The following is a 14,799-nucleotide window of genomic DNA, read 5'->3' as shown; positions in this document are numbered from 1 at the left end:
TCTGAAATATTAAATACTTGGATCCTTCATAACTTATTTTAGGTGTACTTTGCCTGAAACTTTAAAATGTTGTCTCAAGGAAAGGTATTTGATCTTCATTCTGAAATTTTTATATACAGTTTTTAACTAAAATAAGTATCTGAACTAATGTTCAGAGCTTAATACTTAGCTAGTGTGATGATTAGATTAAATTTTATAGTTTGTAATTTAAAAAAAAACAGTAGGAATGTGTAACATTTACATATTAAAGAATGCTTGGAAAATGTAGAACTATTAGAAGAAAGAACATAAACCTCATTATATACTACCATGACCTAAATGCTAACACCAGGTGTATGATTATCCATGTCATTCACAAGGACTATAAAGCTCAGGATGTTTAGACTCCTCATTTTCTTAAATACATTAGAGAATTTCATTTGACATGGTAAAATATTAGTGAAAAATATAACCTTTCAGACCATTAGTGATTAATTGCTTCATTTTTAAGTAATTTTTGCCGAGGTAGAATACTTTGTTTCACAAGTTACTTCTTCTTTATCAAAATAGGGTATTCTTTAATGTATCCAAGACTTTAATTTTTCTGGCTTATAACCTCAGACATTTTTATTTATATTACCATTTTATATAGCACTGTAGTTTCAAAATCATGGCTCAGGAAAATTACAGTCATGGATCTTTGTGGCTTCTTACATAGATTTAACAAATGTTAAATCTGTAAATAACAAGGACTTCTTGAATTTTCTGTCTTTTTTTTATTATATTTGTAATTCACAAATTACAAATCCCACAAATTGGGATTTACAGAATTAAATTTAAGTGGAGATAACATATTCAAGATGCTTGTGTCATTGGAATGCTTGTCAAGATGCTTGTCTCACATTGGAATATGAAACATTCAAAGGTGAAATTTGAATGGAATGTATAAGTCCAAACATGGATATTTTGAGAGCAGTGGCAGAAATTAATGAAGTAAACAGCTTATGAACATCGTCTACAGAATAAATCAGAATTAGTCTTGGTTTTTAGGAAGAATAGGAAGTGTCTATATTAGGACATGTCAGAGGTCTGGTCTCAATATTTGTGCTGGTATCATCTTTTTATTATAAATTATTGCCCTAGGTATTCTGCTCAAATAAATAAATGTGGGCTTTTGGGCAGGTGTTGAAATTTCACTTTCATTCTCAGCATCTTTAACTTTACTTCAAAAACTATTAGATATATATATTTTAGGTATATTATTGGAAAACAAAAATCTATCTTTTGTTACACTTTGTTTAGATTGCATCTTTCTTCAGCAACAATGTGGACTATTTCATTGCTTCACTGAGCTATGGGCCTAAGTCAGCGAGTGGATTCATTAATCCTCTTTCAGCCGAATGCATGCTACAATACAAGAAAAAAGCTGCTGCCTATATGAAGGCGTTGAGAAAGGTTTGTGAGCTGCTGTTAACATTTAAATCAGAGGAAAAATCAGGAATAATTTTAGAGAATGGCAAGAGTTTTTCTACAGTTCATATTGTTTAGATTTTATACAACTGGGGGCAGAGGTGGTTGGTGGGAGTCAAGGGGGGGTCTTTGGAGAGGAGGAGGTGACAGAGACCCAAACGTCACCTATTATGTGATATATGCATAGGCCTTGTTGGACTCATGTCCACAGTGCTTGGTACAGTGTATGGGGTGAGGCAGCCAGGCAACCAGTAGGTTAAACTTCAGAAATCTTAAACTTATAGAAACAGAAAAAAAATTGAAATACATTTATAATTTTTTTCTGAATATAATAAGAATATACAGTCATTGCAAAAAGAAATCAGAAGATACAGCAGTACATGAAGAAGAAAATTATGGTCACCCCAAATCGCACCACCCAAAGGTAGCTATTCTTAACTTTATTCAAGTATATCTATATCGAAAAAAATTTTAATGCGTGTGCGCACTTGCGCACTCACACACACACGCAAACACACACATATATATGCTCTAAAGAGCAAAGTATATCTGGATACATATACTGTTTTAGAATCTAGTTTTTTCCTCTTAATGAATTGTAGATATCTTTATATATCTGTAAATATAAATTGCTGTCATTTTAGTGCCTCTATAATATTTCATCTATAGTTTTTCATTCTGTAAATGTGTAATAATTTAATCTATTGCTGATGGATATTTAGGTTTCCCATTTTCACTGTTATATGCAGTGCTACAGTGGCTATTCTTGCACATGCAACCTTGTGCATTTGTTTTTACCTTTTTCTCCTATTTCTTTTTAACTTTAATTACACATAATGCATAAATACATTCTTGTATTACAGTAAAATCTTACAGGGAAATTACAATGCCTAATTCCAGTTCCTCCCCAGAGGTAACTATAGTTATCAGTTTGGTGTGTAACCTTCCAGACTCTTTTGGAGCATTTATATGCATCTATATAAATCTATAGACAATATACAACATATAGAATTTTCTTTTCTTTTTTTTACCTAAATGCATTGTGCAACTTGTTTTTTTCATTTAAAATATATTTTAGAGATCTGTCTATATCATTACACATGGTGCCTACTATATTCCTTTTAAATATGGCATAGAATTCTATAGTATAGTTATTCCATGGTTCATTTAAGTATTACCTCATTGGTGAGCATTTAGGTTGATTCCAGTTTTTTACTGTTACAATAATACTACAATGAATAGCTTTGTAAATGCTTCCTTGGGCACATGAGTGGAAAATTGAGAAGTGGAATGTTCTGGATATTGTGGTTTGCACATTTTAAATATTAATATTTACTGCAAATTTCCCTTAAGAGTGGCTGTACTATTTTACACTTCTAGCAATGTGTAAGGCTACTTATCTCCTTATATTTGTCTGATTGTTTTAATGATATCTTTAAGATTAATTCCCCAAAATGGAATTGCTGGTTCAAAGTCTGTGAATGTTTCAAATTTTAACACATTTTTTCAGACTACATTTCAGGAAGGTTACCTATTTATAGTTTACCAGTCATAGAAGTATAAATTAAACCCATAAATTTAGTATTTGTCAATCTCAGAGACAAGAGATTTATTATTGTTATTTTAATTTGCATTGTTTTGCTTACTGTTGAAGTGGAACATCCTTTCATAACGTTATCATTTGTATTTATTCTGTCAATTCGCTGTGCAAGTCATTTACCTATTTTTAAATCAATGTTCCTAATTCGGGTTGAAAGAGCTGCCTGTATATTAAGAATTTTAATCCTGTGTCTGTGTTGGAAGTATTTTTCCCCCAGTTTGCTGTAGTATTTTTTCAAAACAGAGGTTTTAATTTTTATATCAGTAAGCTAGTCTTTTTCTTTATGGTGGTGATTTTTAGGCTGGGATACTTTCCAAGATTATAGAAAGGTTCACATATATTTTTTCCAGTATTTTTGTGTTCTAAATTTTTAGCTTCAAATCTTTAATCCATCTTGAATTTTTTTATTCTGATATAAAGTGTGAAATAACGGGCCGGCCCCGTGGCTTAGTGGTTAAGTGCTAGCGCTCCCCTGCTGGCGGCCCGGGTTCGGATCTGGGTTCGGATCTGGGCGCGCACCGAGGCACCGCTTCTCCAGCCATGCTGAGGCCGCGTCCCACATGCAGCAACTAGAAGGCTGTGCAACTATGACATACAACTATCTACTGGGGCTCGGGGGGAAAAGAATAAATAAAGTGTGAAATAAGGATCTAAATAGTTATTTTTCTAAATTATTAGCTGGTTATCTTTACACCATTTATCCAGTTTATCCTTTCTCCATTGACTTAAAAATGCAACATTCATCACATAATACATTTTTGTGTATGTTTTTGTCTGTTTCTAGTTTTTCTGTCTTCTTCTTTCATCTGTCTATTTTGGTGCAAGTCCATATGGTTTTAGTGTAGCTTATAACTGGAATAACAAGTCCCTCTTCATTATTTTTCTTTAAAAAAAGTTCCGTTTCACATATATTAAAGGAAAGAGTCTATGTTGGCATACATCTGAATTTATTATTGAACTCCATTTAGCATTCTTATTTGCGTGTGTAGGATCAGGGGAATGACACGATCTTTTTCTTTAATTCTTATGATGCTTTTTCCATAGCCCCTCTTGGAGTCTGTGCCTTATGAAGAAGCACTGGCAAACCGCCGGGTCCTTCTCAGCTCTACTGAAAGTCGAGAAGGGCTTGCACAGCAGGTATGGCCTCTGGAGAATCATGGTACTGTTAAAGAGCATAAATGTTAAATCCCCTGGAGAAGGTTTTTAACATACGTGGAGTGATTTAAAAGGCTATATAAGTAAACATGTAAAATTAATTATTTAACACATGCTAAAAAGCACGATAAACATAATTCATTCAAAAACATGTATTGATACTCTAAATAAGTCCTTTTGATTCAGTTGGTGTTATAATTGCCACTAAAGTAATATCAACACACTTTGGCCATGATGATTAATTCCCCTTTAGGCACTAGATTTAAATGTCTGAAATAACAAGGCAAAAAAGGGGGAGGGGCTAAAGACTCAGTGAGTTATTTTTATTTCTTAAATGAGCAGGAATGAAAAATTTCTAATATTCAATTGGTCAATTGAATTTGGGGGGCAGGTGGTGGTAGGGGGTACTATCTTTTTCAGAAATTGGTACAAACTGACACCAGTTTAGCTTTTGTCAGAGATTTATTCACTTCAACACCTGGCTTGCTTTTAGTTTTAGAAATATTTATTTGAAGGAGAACACAAATAAATTCATCTGAGACAATATTTTGTCCATGCTCATCTTATTTTCATTGGACACATATCACTTATCTTTTTGACATTAATGTACTAGGATGTTGGAACTAAAAATTTAATCCACAGAATAATTCCTGAAAAACAAAATTCCTGAGATAAACAATAAAATGTGGAATACCTTAAAAATTGATTTTGGATTTTCTTCTTATTTTATGTGAGGAAAGTAAGGCTCAAACAAATTAAGCAGGTTGTACCCTAAGTAGCTAGTAAGTGGCAGAATTGTCTGACTTCAAAGCTATTGCTTTTCCCCCCCTGCCATGGACCAGCTGCAGGCTAGTCTGATGAACACTCCGGGTCTCACTTGCTGCCTCTTTATGGTGAGGATAACATCTACCTTTCAGGGTTGTGTAAGGAATTAAGCCAATGCGAGGCAGTGTGATATAGTGAAAAGAGTCAGACTTGTGAGCTAGACAGATGGGGTCCCAGGTCTTGGTTTTGCCATTTGCTAGCATAGCAGGTGGTTGAGCTGCTGGGAGCTTTAGTTCTCTTCTTTGAGATTTGAGGATTGTAGGATTATTAGGAGGCTTCAGTGGGATAATGAGAGGAAAGTACCATGAACAGTGTGTGGTACATGGTAATTACTCAACAATGATAGTAAAGCATTTGGAATTCACTGTAAGATTTTATTTTTATGTAATTCTCAAGCTTTTATTTGCCCTGAGCATTAGTTTTTTTAACTTCTTATTGAAGTATAGCATACTTAAGGAAAAATATTCAAATAATTAATATATAGCCCAATGAATTTTCATAAGTAAACACAGTAATGTAACGAGCAGTGAGATAAAATTTTAAAAAAAAGAACATTTTGTTTTTTTGTGAGGAAGATCAGCCCTGAGCTAACATCCATGCCAATCCTCCTCCTTTTTTTCCCCCTTTTTCTCCCCAAAGCCCTAGTAGACAGTTGCATGTCATAGTTGCACATCCTTCTAGTTGCTGTATATGGGACGCTGTCTCAGCATGGCCGGACAAGTGGTATGTCGGTGCGTGCCTGGGATCCAAACCCGGGCCGCCAGCAGCAGAGCGCGCGCACTTAACCGCTAACCCATGGGGCCGGCCCCAAAAAGAACATTTTTTTATGTAATGTATACCTTTAAAACAATTATTGGGCCCCCAGAAGCCTTCCTCATGCCCCTTTCCAGTTACTACTCTCCTCTCCCCCCGAGAGAACCACTATCCTGCATTCTAACACTATAGATTAGTTTTGTTGCCTGATACTGAACTTTTTATTAAATGAGGTTAGGCAGTATATACTCTTTCAGGCCTGGCTTCTTTCATTCAACATTATATTTGTAATATTCATCCATTTATATGTAGTCGTAATCTGTTTTCATTGCAGTTGAGTAGTGTATTGTGTGAATATACATTATTTATCCATTCTTACTGCTTATGAGGATTTGGGTAGTTTCAAGTGTTTGACTATCCTAGTGCTGTTATGAGCATTCTTATTTATTCTTATTTACCATGTCTTGGTAAACATGCATGCATTTCTACTGGGTATATACCTAGAAGTGGAATTGCTGGGTCATAGGATATGATATGCTCAGTTTTAAAAGATCCTGCCAAATAGTTTTTCCAAGTGTTTGTCCCAAATTCCACTCCTCTCAGCACTATATGATAGTTCCAGTTACTCCACAAACATGCCCACTTTTGTACTTTCTTTTTTATTTTAGTCATTTGGGTGGGTTTTAAATTGCTTTTCCTTGATAAATAGTGACATTGAGTACCTTTCTTTTTATGCTTATAGTCTTGTTCAAGTGCCTGTTCAAGTCTTCTTCTTTTTTTGTTTTTTTCTATTTCCCTATTGGGTTGTCTGTCTTTTTCTTATTCATTTGTAGAGAATGTTCTGGATATTAGTCTTCTGTTGGATACAGGCTTCTTCTTCCACTTTATGGCTTTCCTTTTCACTCTTTTAATGATACCATGAATAGAGATTTTTGATTTTACTGTAGGTCAATTTCTCAATATGTGGTTATGCTTTTTATATCCCATTTAATAAATCTTTCCCTATTCCAGGGTCAAGCTTTTTCGTTTTCACTTCTGTGAAGTACTTTTGGTTTATATTCTGTAAAGTATTTTTTGGCCGCTAAGTTCTGTCTGCATCATCCTCTAAGGTGCAGAACTCTCTGTTGCTTTCAAGGTTCAGCAGAGTTTGGAGAAGATTTCTAAACTGGAGCAGGAAAAAGAACATTGGATGTTGGAAGCACAATTAGCCAAAATCAAGCTGGAAAAAGAAAACCAGCGAATTGCAGACAAGCTGAAGAGTACAAGTGGTGGGCAAGTGGTTGGGCTGGCCCAGGAAAACGCCACCGTGCTGAATGCTGTGGGCCAGGAGGAAGCCTCAGCCAAGTCTGTGCTGGAGCCCGTCCACAGCACCAGTCTGGTAAGTGTCTTCTTTTTTCACTGCTAATTGGTGAGGATCTAACCTAGTGTTCAATGTTAAGCATCTAAATTACACATCAGTTTATAACAGGAATAATCCACGTGCTCTAGAAAAAGCAGGTTGGTAAGCAGGATGCCTCCTTCAAAAAGCATCTCCAGGGCCGGCCCTGTGGCTTAGCGGTTAAGTGCGTGTGCTCCACTACTGGCGGCCCGGGTTCAGATCCCGGGCGCGCACCGATGCGCCGCTTCTCCGGCCATGCTGAGGCCGAGTCCCACATACAGCAACTAGAAGGATGTGCAACTATGACATACAACTATCTACTGGGGCTTTGGGGCGGGGGAGGGAGAAGCAACTCCATTAAATTCCTTTTGATTTTATCTGAGACTTCCCCTGAGGGCTGTGTTCCTGGAGGAGATACAGTAAGTCAAATTAAAGGTGATTCTGTTTTTCCTTAAAAGCATTTATAATATGGGATTATTTTTCTGACCAAGGGCTAAATGCCTAACTTTTTATAGAAATGACCACAAATACCATTTTTAACCAATTATATGGTATATTCCTAGGTAGTATAAAGCTTTACGACATACATATAATACAAGAAACCCATCAGGCTAATTATATCTCGTAAGGCAGTATACTGGCAGGTTATCTTGCAACTTTATATTTAACTGTAGTGACTTAGAAGGTGAAGAAACATCTCCATTGGAGTTATAGAATTCAAAGTACTTTGAGAAAAGTTTTCTAATTATAGTTGGCCCACTGTAAAAAAAAATTAGAAAATCTAGGAAAAGAGAAATCAGGAAGGAAAAACAAACCTCTCATAATCAGAAGGGTCTCATTAGGTGTATTTTTCCAAGCACTTCTCAAGGAACTTGAGGAGAGCCATAGCACTTCTTGAAGGTCTTGTCCTAAGGCATGCGACTTTATCCCTGTAGCTCACTGATGCTATTGAAGAGCAAGTCATGGTTCTTCTCATATTTACCTTGCATCTGATTCAGAACATACCTGGTGGTAAAATATACAAGCCAACTTTTATTTTCAAGACGTATACAGACCTTATTGCACCTTAACAGGGTCAGAAACTTGGATTATTGTTAATTTTCCTAGGTGTGATAATGGTATTCTGATTATTTAGGAGAATATCTTAATTTTTGGCAATAAATGCCAAAGTACTTAGGGTGAGGTATCGTAATGTCTACAATTTACTTTCAGATTGTTCAGAAAAAATATATACATACAGATAAATAAAGCAAATGTAGCAAAATGTTAAGTATTGAATGTAGATTGTGGATATACAGATGTTTATTGTATTTTTTCCCCAACTTTCTGTATGTTTGAAAATTTTTGTAATAAAATATAGGGGAGGAAAAAAAAAATTAAAATTTTTAGAACAGCGAAAAACATAAACCAAACTTCTCAGAGTTTTGACTTGAATGGACACCATGCTCACAGGATGATCCTATAGTGACCCCTGTACAGAGTGCTATGGGATCTCAGAGAAGGTCCCTGGAGGGCTCGAGGAGGACATCATAGAAGAGGTACCATGAGTGTGTTTCAAAAGTGAGCAGCAGTCTAAGGCAGGAGAAGAGTATTTCAGGCTGAGAGAAGGGTCTCACCACATAACTCTCCTTCCCTTCTACACACAGTAGATTCTTGCCAAAAATGACCTGGAGACAATAGAGATAAAAAGAGATGGCATTTTCTGCCTTCTTGATGTTTGCACTTTTCAGCCTTTCTTTTTATCCCTTCTCATTTAAAGTATAGTTGAAATGCCACATTTGCCACGTTTTCCGTGAACCCCCGTTTCGGGCATTGTCTTTGATGGTTGGGATCAGAGACCCAAGACGTGCTCGGCCTCCTTTCTTTTTCACAGTCTAATCTCTATAGTGGAATCTATTCCCTCCCTTAGTTGCTTTCAATGTAATGAAAGAAGAGCTTGGATAGACATCTGTACAGAGGAGCTGTGTGCTGTCCCACATTCTCAAACCGTAACCCAGAAGTGAGGTGAGGGTGGGGAGGCAGAATAGATGCCAAATGTAGTCATGTTTGAATATATAAAATCAAATGATGGCCATGTTACTGTAAACAGTTTTTAACTGAAAGAGCAAGACTAATTGCTACTCCTGCTTCATTGAGTAGAAAATTATGGCTCTTCTACAAAAAAAGTCTTATAAAAGATTCTTTTACAGCTAGGTGGGCATAACATTCATTAGCACACATTCAGTTGATATACTGCTCACTGTTCAGAGTAATACTCTTGAGGATACTTTTTAGAATCTGTGAAAACTATGGGGCATCATCTCTGATTAACAGAGTCCATTGAAACTGAGTTTCCGATAGTTTTTTTAAGTTGTTGTGCCCAGCCACCTTGAACAATTCTGAAATCAGTATTCATGAAAGATTTCAGGATTCATTAAGATTTTTGAAATCTTAATCCACAAAGGCAAGCTTTAAAAACCTGACAGCCTTTAATGTGTCTAAAATTATATTCTTTTTCATTAATTTAAATCTGAAATTCATACTTACTAATGTCATAATAACATTGTATCAAAGGTATATTTCTTCTATCTCTTTTTGAATTTTCAGCCAAAGTATTTATTTGTGTATTCTGTTTGGAATGCTTAGTTATTAGTTATTATGGTCACTATAAAACTATCTTTACCCCTTCATGTCTACTGCTTTGGAAATAGGTGTGGAAATGACAAGATGCGTCAAAAGCTGTTCTTCCTCTCTCTCCCCAGACAATTTGTTGGATTTCAGTGAAAATGGTTAACAGCATTTTGATAGAGGAAATAGTGATGGCCGTTATCCATTACTGCCTCATGGCAGAAATAGCGAATGTAGTTACCATCTGCAGGTACCGCTTCCTTGTAGTAAAAGACCATCAGAGGGTGCTCTTCTATTACTCCACTCCTGGTGAGCTTTAAAACAGTATGAACAGAGGGGCCAGCCCGGTGGTGTAGTAGTTAAGTTCACATGCTCCGCCTCAGTGGCCCGGGGTTCACGGGTTCCAATCCCAGGCGTGGACCTACACACCACTCATCAAGCCATGCTGTGGCAGTGTCCCGAATACAAAATAGAGGAAGGCTGACACAGATGTTAGCTCAGTGACAATCTTCCTCACCAAAAAAAAGAAACAAAACAAAACAGGAATCAGAAGAGGGCCACTGCACTGGACAAAAAACTTGTCAGGCTAAAAATAACAGTATGAACTGAGAAGAGAAAATATTACAAGTGTTTAAACTATTGTGTTTGAAGTGTAAACAATCTGTTCTAAAGATTTTTTTCCGTTATGTTCTAGATTGGGATTTTAACCAGGACATCTGACAGTGAGGTAATGTGTGCTTGGCATCATGTTGTTTGTTAGTAAATATCTGGCTGCACGTTTGTGACAAAGTCCTGCAAAAGTCTAATTGTGTTTTCGGACAATTCTAGCAATGTGGAGCCAGTGTTTTCCCCCTCCATCAGTGGATCCATGTTGCTTTTCTCTCTGGTTCTATTTTAACTGTCACCAACAAATTATAGCCTGTTTTTATAATTGCCTTGTTGAATAACCTGACTTGGCAGTTTGACAAGGTGTGGCGTGAACTCGGCAATCAGCTCGCTGGCATGCCGCGTGAGGCTGAGAGCCGTTAGCCCTCCCAGTGGGCAGGCTGGGAAAGCAGGGCTTTTCAGGGCCTTGACGAACAGTGTGCTTGCTAGTTCTTTCCAGCCCTCGAGTGAGTGAACCCAGGTTGGATTTGGCTTGTCAGATAGGTTTGCACATTTGAGTTTTGAAATATTATAAGATGTAATTTTATAAACATTCAGAGAACGCTGAAGTCATTCAGCTTACCACTCAGTATGGCGAGCTGGTAAATATAGTTCAAGTAGGTTGGTAAATTTTTTGAGTCTTTATTGGCCTTACACTTTAGGTAATCTTGAATTTCTGCATATATTTTTAAACTAAACTCAATAGTGTGTCATTGCTAGAGTAACTAGAAGAAATACTAGTCTGGCACAAGGGTCATAAACTGTTCATTACAGAAATAGTTTAATTTGTTAGTATGTTTAAGAGCATTAGAGCTCTCTTAAGATAATTTAGGGGAAAAAGAATGTTCAGATTTTAGGGGTTCCAGTAAATGCTCCCTTTTCCTCTGCCCTCTTCTAATCAGAGGAGGACACAGGAGTCAGACAGATGGAGATTTTGAAAGTCAGATTTGTGGCTAATAAAAGCCAGACGGAGGGACATGGCCCCAGTGGTACTGGGCTTCCTAGTACTTCACGTCTGCTCTGTTCTCTTAAAGCCACAGCTTCACTCTGAGATGGGCAGGATGCTGAATAAAAGAAATTTGAAATATACATTTACCTGCCTGTTTGAGGTTTCTTAAAGGGGTAGGAAAACTATGATTTCCCATCCAATTTCAAATGAAAATGTACAAAATGTTGTCTTTCTTTTTTCTAAAGTGATGTTAATGTTTTTTTCTGAAACTGCTTCATCTTACTGGCATTTATTTATTTAGTTATGTGTGTCTATTTAGATTCCAGATGTGGAATCTCGTGAAGACTTAATTAAAAATCACTACATGGCGAGGATAGTGGAACTGACGTCTCAACTGCAACTGGCTGACAGTAAGTCAGTGCATTTTTATGCTGAGGTGAGTGGAGAGTTAATTAGATTTAGTGGTTTTTTCCTAACCCCTTTAGGAATTAGGTCACTGTCCTGGTCTCCTGCTATTCACTAGAAGAGAGAAGTCAGTTATCTGTGCGTGCATATGAATTTGTTTGGAGCTCATATTGATTGATCTATATACCAACTAAAAATCTTCATTTCAATAAATATAGGACTGATTTGTCATTTCCAAGTTATTGAAAGATGTTGAGAGACTAATAGGTAGCCTTTCCTATGGTCACATAATGTATGTTTTGGAGCATTATTATTACAAATTACATACTTGTTTTAGAGAGTTATAGACAGGTAGACATTCATAAGTGAAGGAATTTTCATGTAGGGAAATGAGAAAGCAAAATATGCCTTTTTTTTAAAAAAAAATATTCTCTGACAATTTGTGAAAATGAATTCCTGTAAATGATAAAATGAAAAATTAACCTTTTTCGACTTTTAAAAGATATAAAATCTTACTTTTTGTTACATTTTCTTCTTCCTTCACGAAACAATTCATTTTCTTAAGAGAATTAGAAAAACACTATGCAAGACAATCAATTAAATTATACGTAATTCATAGATTAGAAGGGGAGAAAATGGAGGAAGAAAGTACAGCTATCAAAGAGTACGAAACAAATGATAAGATAGAATGGATGTCGCCCAACATTTAAGAATACCTGTATGGTCTCTGATTTGAAACTTTATATTAAAAGGTCAGTTATAGATGGCAGATGGAGAATTATGATGCTTAAAATTGTTAAAGAAATTGAAAAAGAAAAGACAACACACTTATTGGGACCTGACTTTGTGATTTTCTCCTATACTGTGGAGATGGAGGGGTTGAGAGGAGGCCAGTTGCTAGAAGCTTTGCTTCTTCTTTCCTGCTAAGATAAATGATGTGCCCAGCTCAGTGTTGTTCACAAGCAGCCATTGCTTACATGTTTGATAGTTGGTTGACAGTGACAGCTCGTTGGGCTGTAGAGAATGGGGAGGACAGCCAGGATGACCTACAGTGGAACCGCTGTGGTACGCGTCATCTGAGCCCTGCGGTGCAGCACAGAATCGTGTACTTGTTTGGATCCCTAACTGCCTTCTGAGTTATGCCCCAGACTTGACTGTCCTCTTCATAAGGACCCATGCCTTATAAAACTCTCTCCCTCTTTTTCAGGTTCAGTGCTGAACACACAGTAGATGTTTGATTAATCGAGGGTAGTTGATTTGGTTGGCTGAACTTTCCTGAAATTCTCTTATGAGGAATGAAATGAGCAACAGGGGATTTTTTGAGGCTGTTTTATTTCCAAGAGATTTGCTTATCTTAGTAAATGTCTTCAGCACAATTGTGATACAAGAATTTATAAGTTGTCCTAGTTTTTCCTTGTCTGTAAACAGGAAGTGGTGACCCCCTGTACAGCTTTACTGGAATGGTTAGTCTGAGCCTCTGATGTCAACACAGCATTCAAATATGTCTCAACGGATCCTCCTTGTCAGTCTCAGGGCCTTATCAGAAAGTTTAGTGATCCTTTTAATGGCACACCCTCTTTGAACAACAGTGTGAAATAGAATTTTTCTTTTTTCTTCTTGATCTACTCTGTCTCCGTATGGTCAAGGTTTGGTAGAACCCCCAGAGAAAGCAGCTGGAAGCTTCATAGTCCTACACTTAGTTTTTTTTCTTGTAGAGAGAGCATAATCTGTAGAGTAGGACTGTCAAGCTCTAATCGTTCCTGTGATGAATGTGGTCTCTAATAAAGGACTTAAAACACCAGAAAAGTATCTTAGGATCCATGTTGCATGGTCAGAAGCCACTGCTAACTTTTGAAATAACCATTTCCTTTCTCATTTGGAGTGAGTGTAAATGAATCCTGGGTAAATGTGAAAACTTCTCATGTTTTTGTAACTGCTGGTCATCAGGCTAGAGCTAGGAAAAAAAAATAATGATAAGTTTGGGTTAGTAGACTTTTTTTTTTCCTTGTTAAAATGATGAGAGTGGAGACCATGTCTTCCTTATGTGTATGCTAATGTGTGGGACAAGGCTTGTAGGTATTCAAGAGATATTTGTGGAGGGAGGGAGAGAGGGAAGACAGGCTTTTGGCTTTAGGGATTGTTTTCTGGTAAATTTGCCTTTGGGAAATGCTGCCTGGGATAATGGGATGTTTTCTGATTTAACAGTGCCGAGCACTCTCTAAAAGACTGGCCTTGGCTGAGAAGTCTAAAGAGGCACTGACAGAAGAGATGAAAGTCGCCAGTCAGAACATCAGCAGACTTCAGGTGAGTTCGTGAGTGTTACCTTAGCAGTTTTAATGTGTTTTTGAAATTAGTATGTTTTTATGTCATTAAGAATTCTTGGGCAGCAAAGTGAGCATTTCCTTTCTAAGTAGTGGCATTGACCTCTAGACATACATTTTTCTAACCACTTTATTTCTAACTCATTTTAAAGATGTCAGGCAAAAAGTGGTTGTATTGTTTGTTCTCTGACTTGATTTTAATTTTAAATAGTTTTGTAGTCAGCATTTCCTTAAATAACACTTACCCATAGTCCTTCCTTTTTTCTCCTCCTCCCTGTTATTCTCCATCATGGGGGGCTGTAGGGCTTATTCTATTCCCAGTGCTCTGTTCCTTCTCTTTACTGATTCATACAACTGACCTAAACTGAAAGGTAGGGCTGCAAAATATTCCTACTTACTGCTTTGTTTTAAAGCCTCGTTTCCAGAAAGCCTCTATTAAATATAAACATGATACAGGCAAAGAAAAAGTACATTAGCACAGCACCACCCACTTCTTCCTAGTTTCAGATTAGTTTATCAGATTAGCTAAGAGCACAGGATTAGATATTAAGAGGCCAGAGTGTGTGAGAGATGGAAAGAGAGACAAATTCTTCCAGGGAGGGTCCTGCCCTGAGGGCGGTGGGCCATGAGGTGTTGGGATGGTGGGATTGTGCCAGAGACAGACTTCCCCACATCACCAAAGGCTTGGAAACCTGAGGGGATTTGGAAAGAT

At 36.9% G+C, this 14,799-nt stretch overlaps 1 protein-coding gene across 2 annotated transcripts in view; it reads left to right on the top strand.

Moving 5' to 3' along the window:
* PPP1R21 (protein phosphatase 1 regulatory subunit 21) overlaps positions 1 to 14,799 on the top strand; it is a 59,656-nt gene that overhangs the window by 41,174 nt on the left and 3,683 nt on the right. The window contains exons 15-20 of one of the 2 annotated variants that reach the window (XM_058551278.1): positions 1,282 to 1,434; positions 4,094 to 4,186; positions 6,918 to 7,160; positions 10,462 to 10,494; positions 11,681 to 11,797; positions 13,972 to 14,070. In XM_058551278.1, coding sequence (XP_058407261.1) covers positions 1,282 to 1,434; positions 4,094 to 4,186; positions 6,918 to 7,160; positions 10,462 to 10,494; positions 11,681 to 11,797; positions 13,972 to 14,070 — 738 coding nt within the window. The remainder of the gene's footprint in view (positions 1 to 1,281; positions 1,435 to 4,093; positions 4,187 to 6,917; positions 7,161 to 10,461; positions 10,495 to 11,680; positions 11,798 to 13,971; positions 14,071 to 14,799) is intronic. The other variant, XM_058551279.1, reaches the window with a different exon arrangement.

The sequence above is a fragment of the Diceros bicornis genome, chromosome 12 (assembly GCF_020826845.1).
Source record: "Diceros bicornis minor isolate mBicDic1 chromosome 12, mDicBic1.mat.cur, whole genome shotgun sequence".
Taxonomy (NCBI): domain Eukaryota; kingdom Metazoa; phylum Chordata; class Mammalia; order Perissodactyla; family Rhinocerotidae; genus Diceros; species Diceros bicornis.
This window is presented reverse-complemented; position numbering and strand designations above follow the sequence as displayed.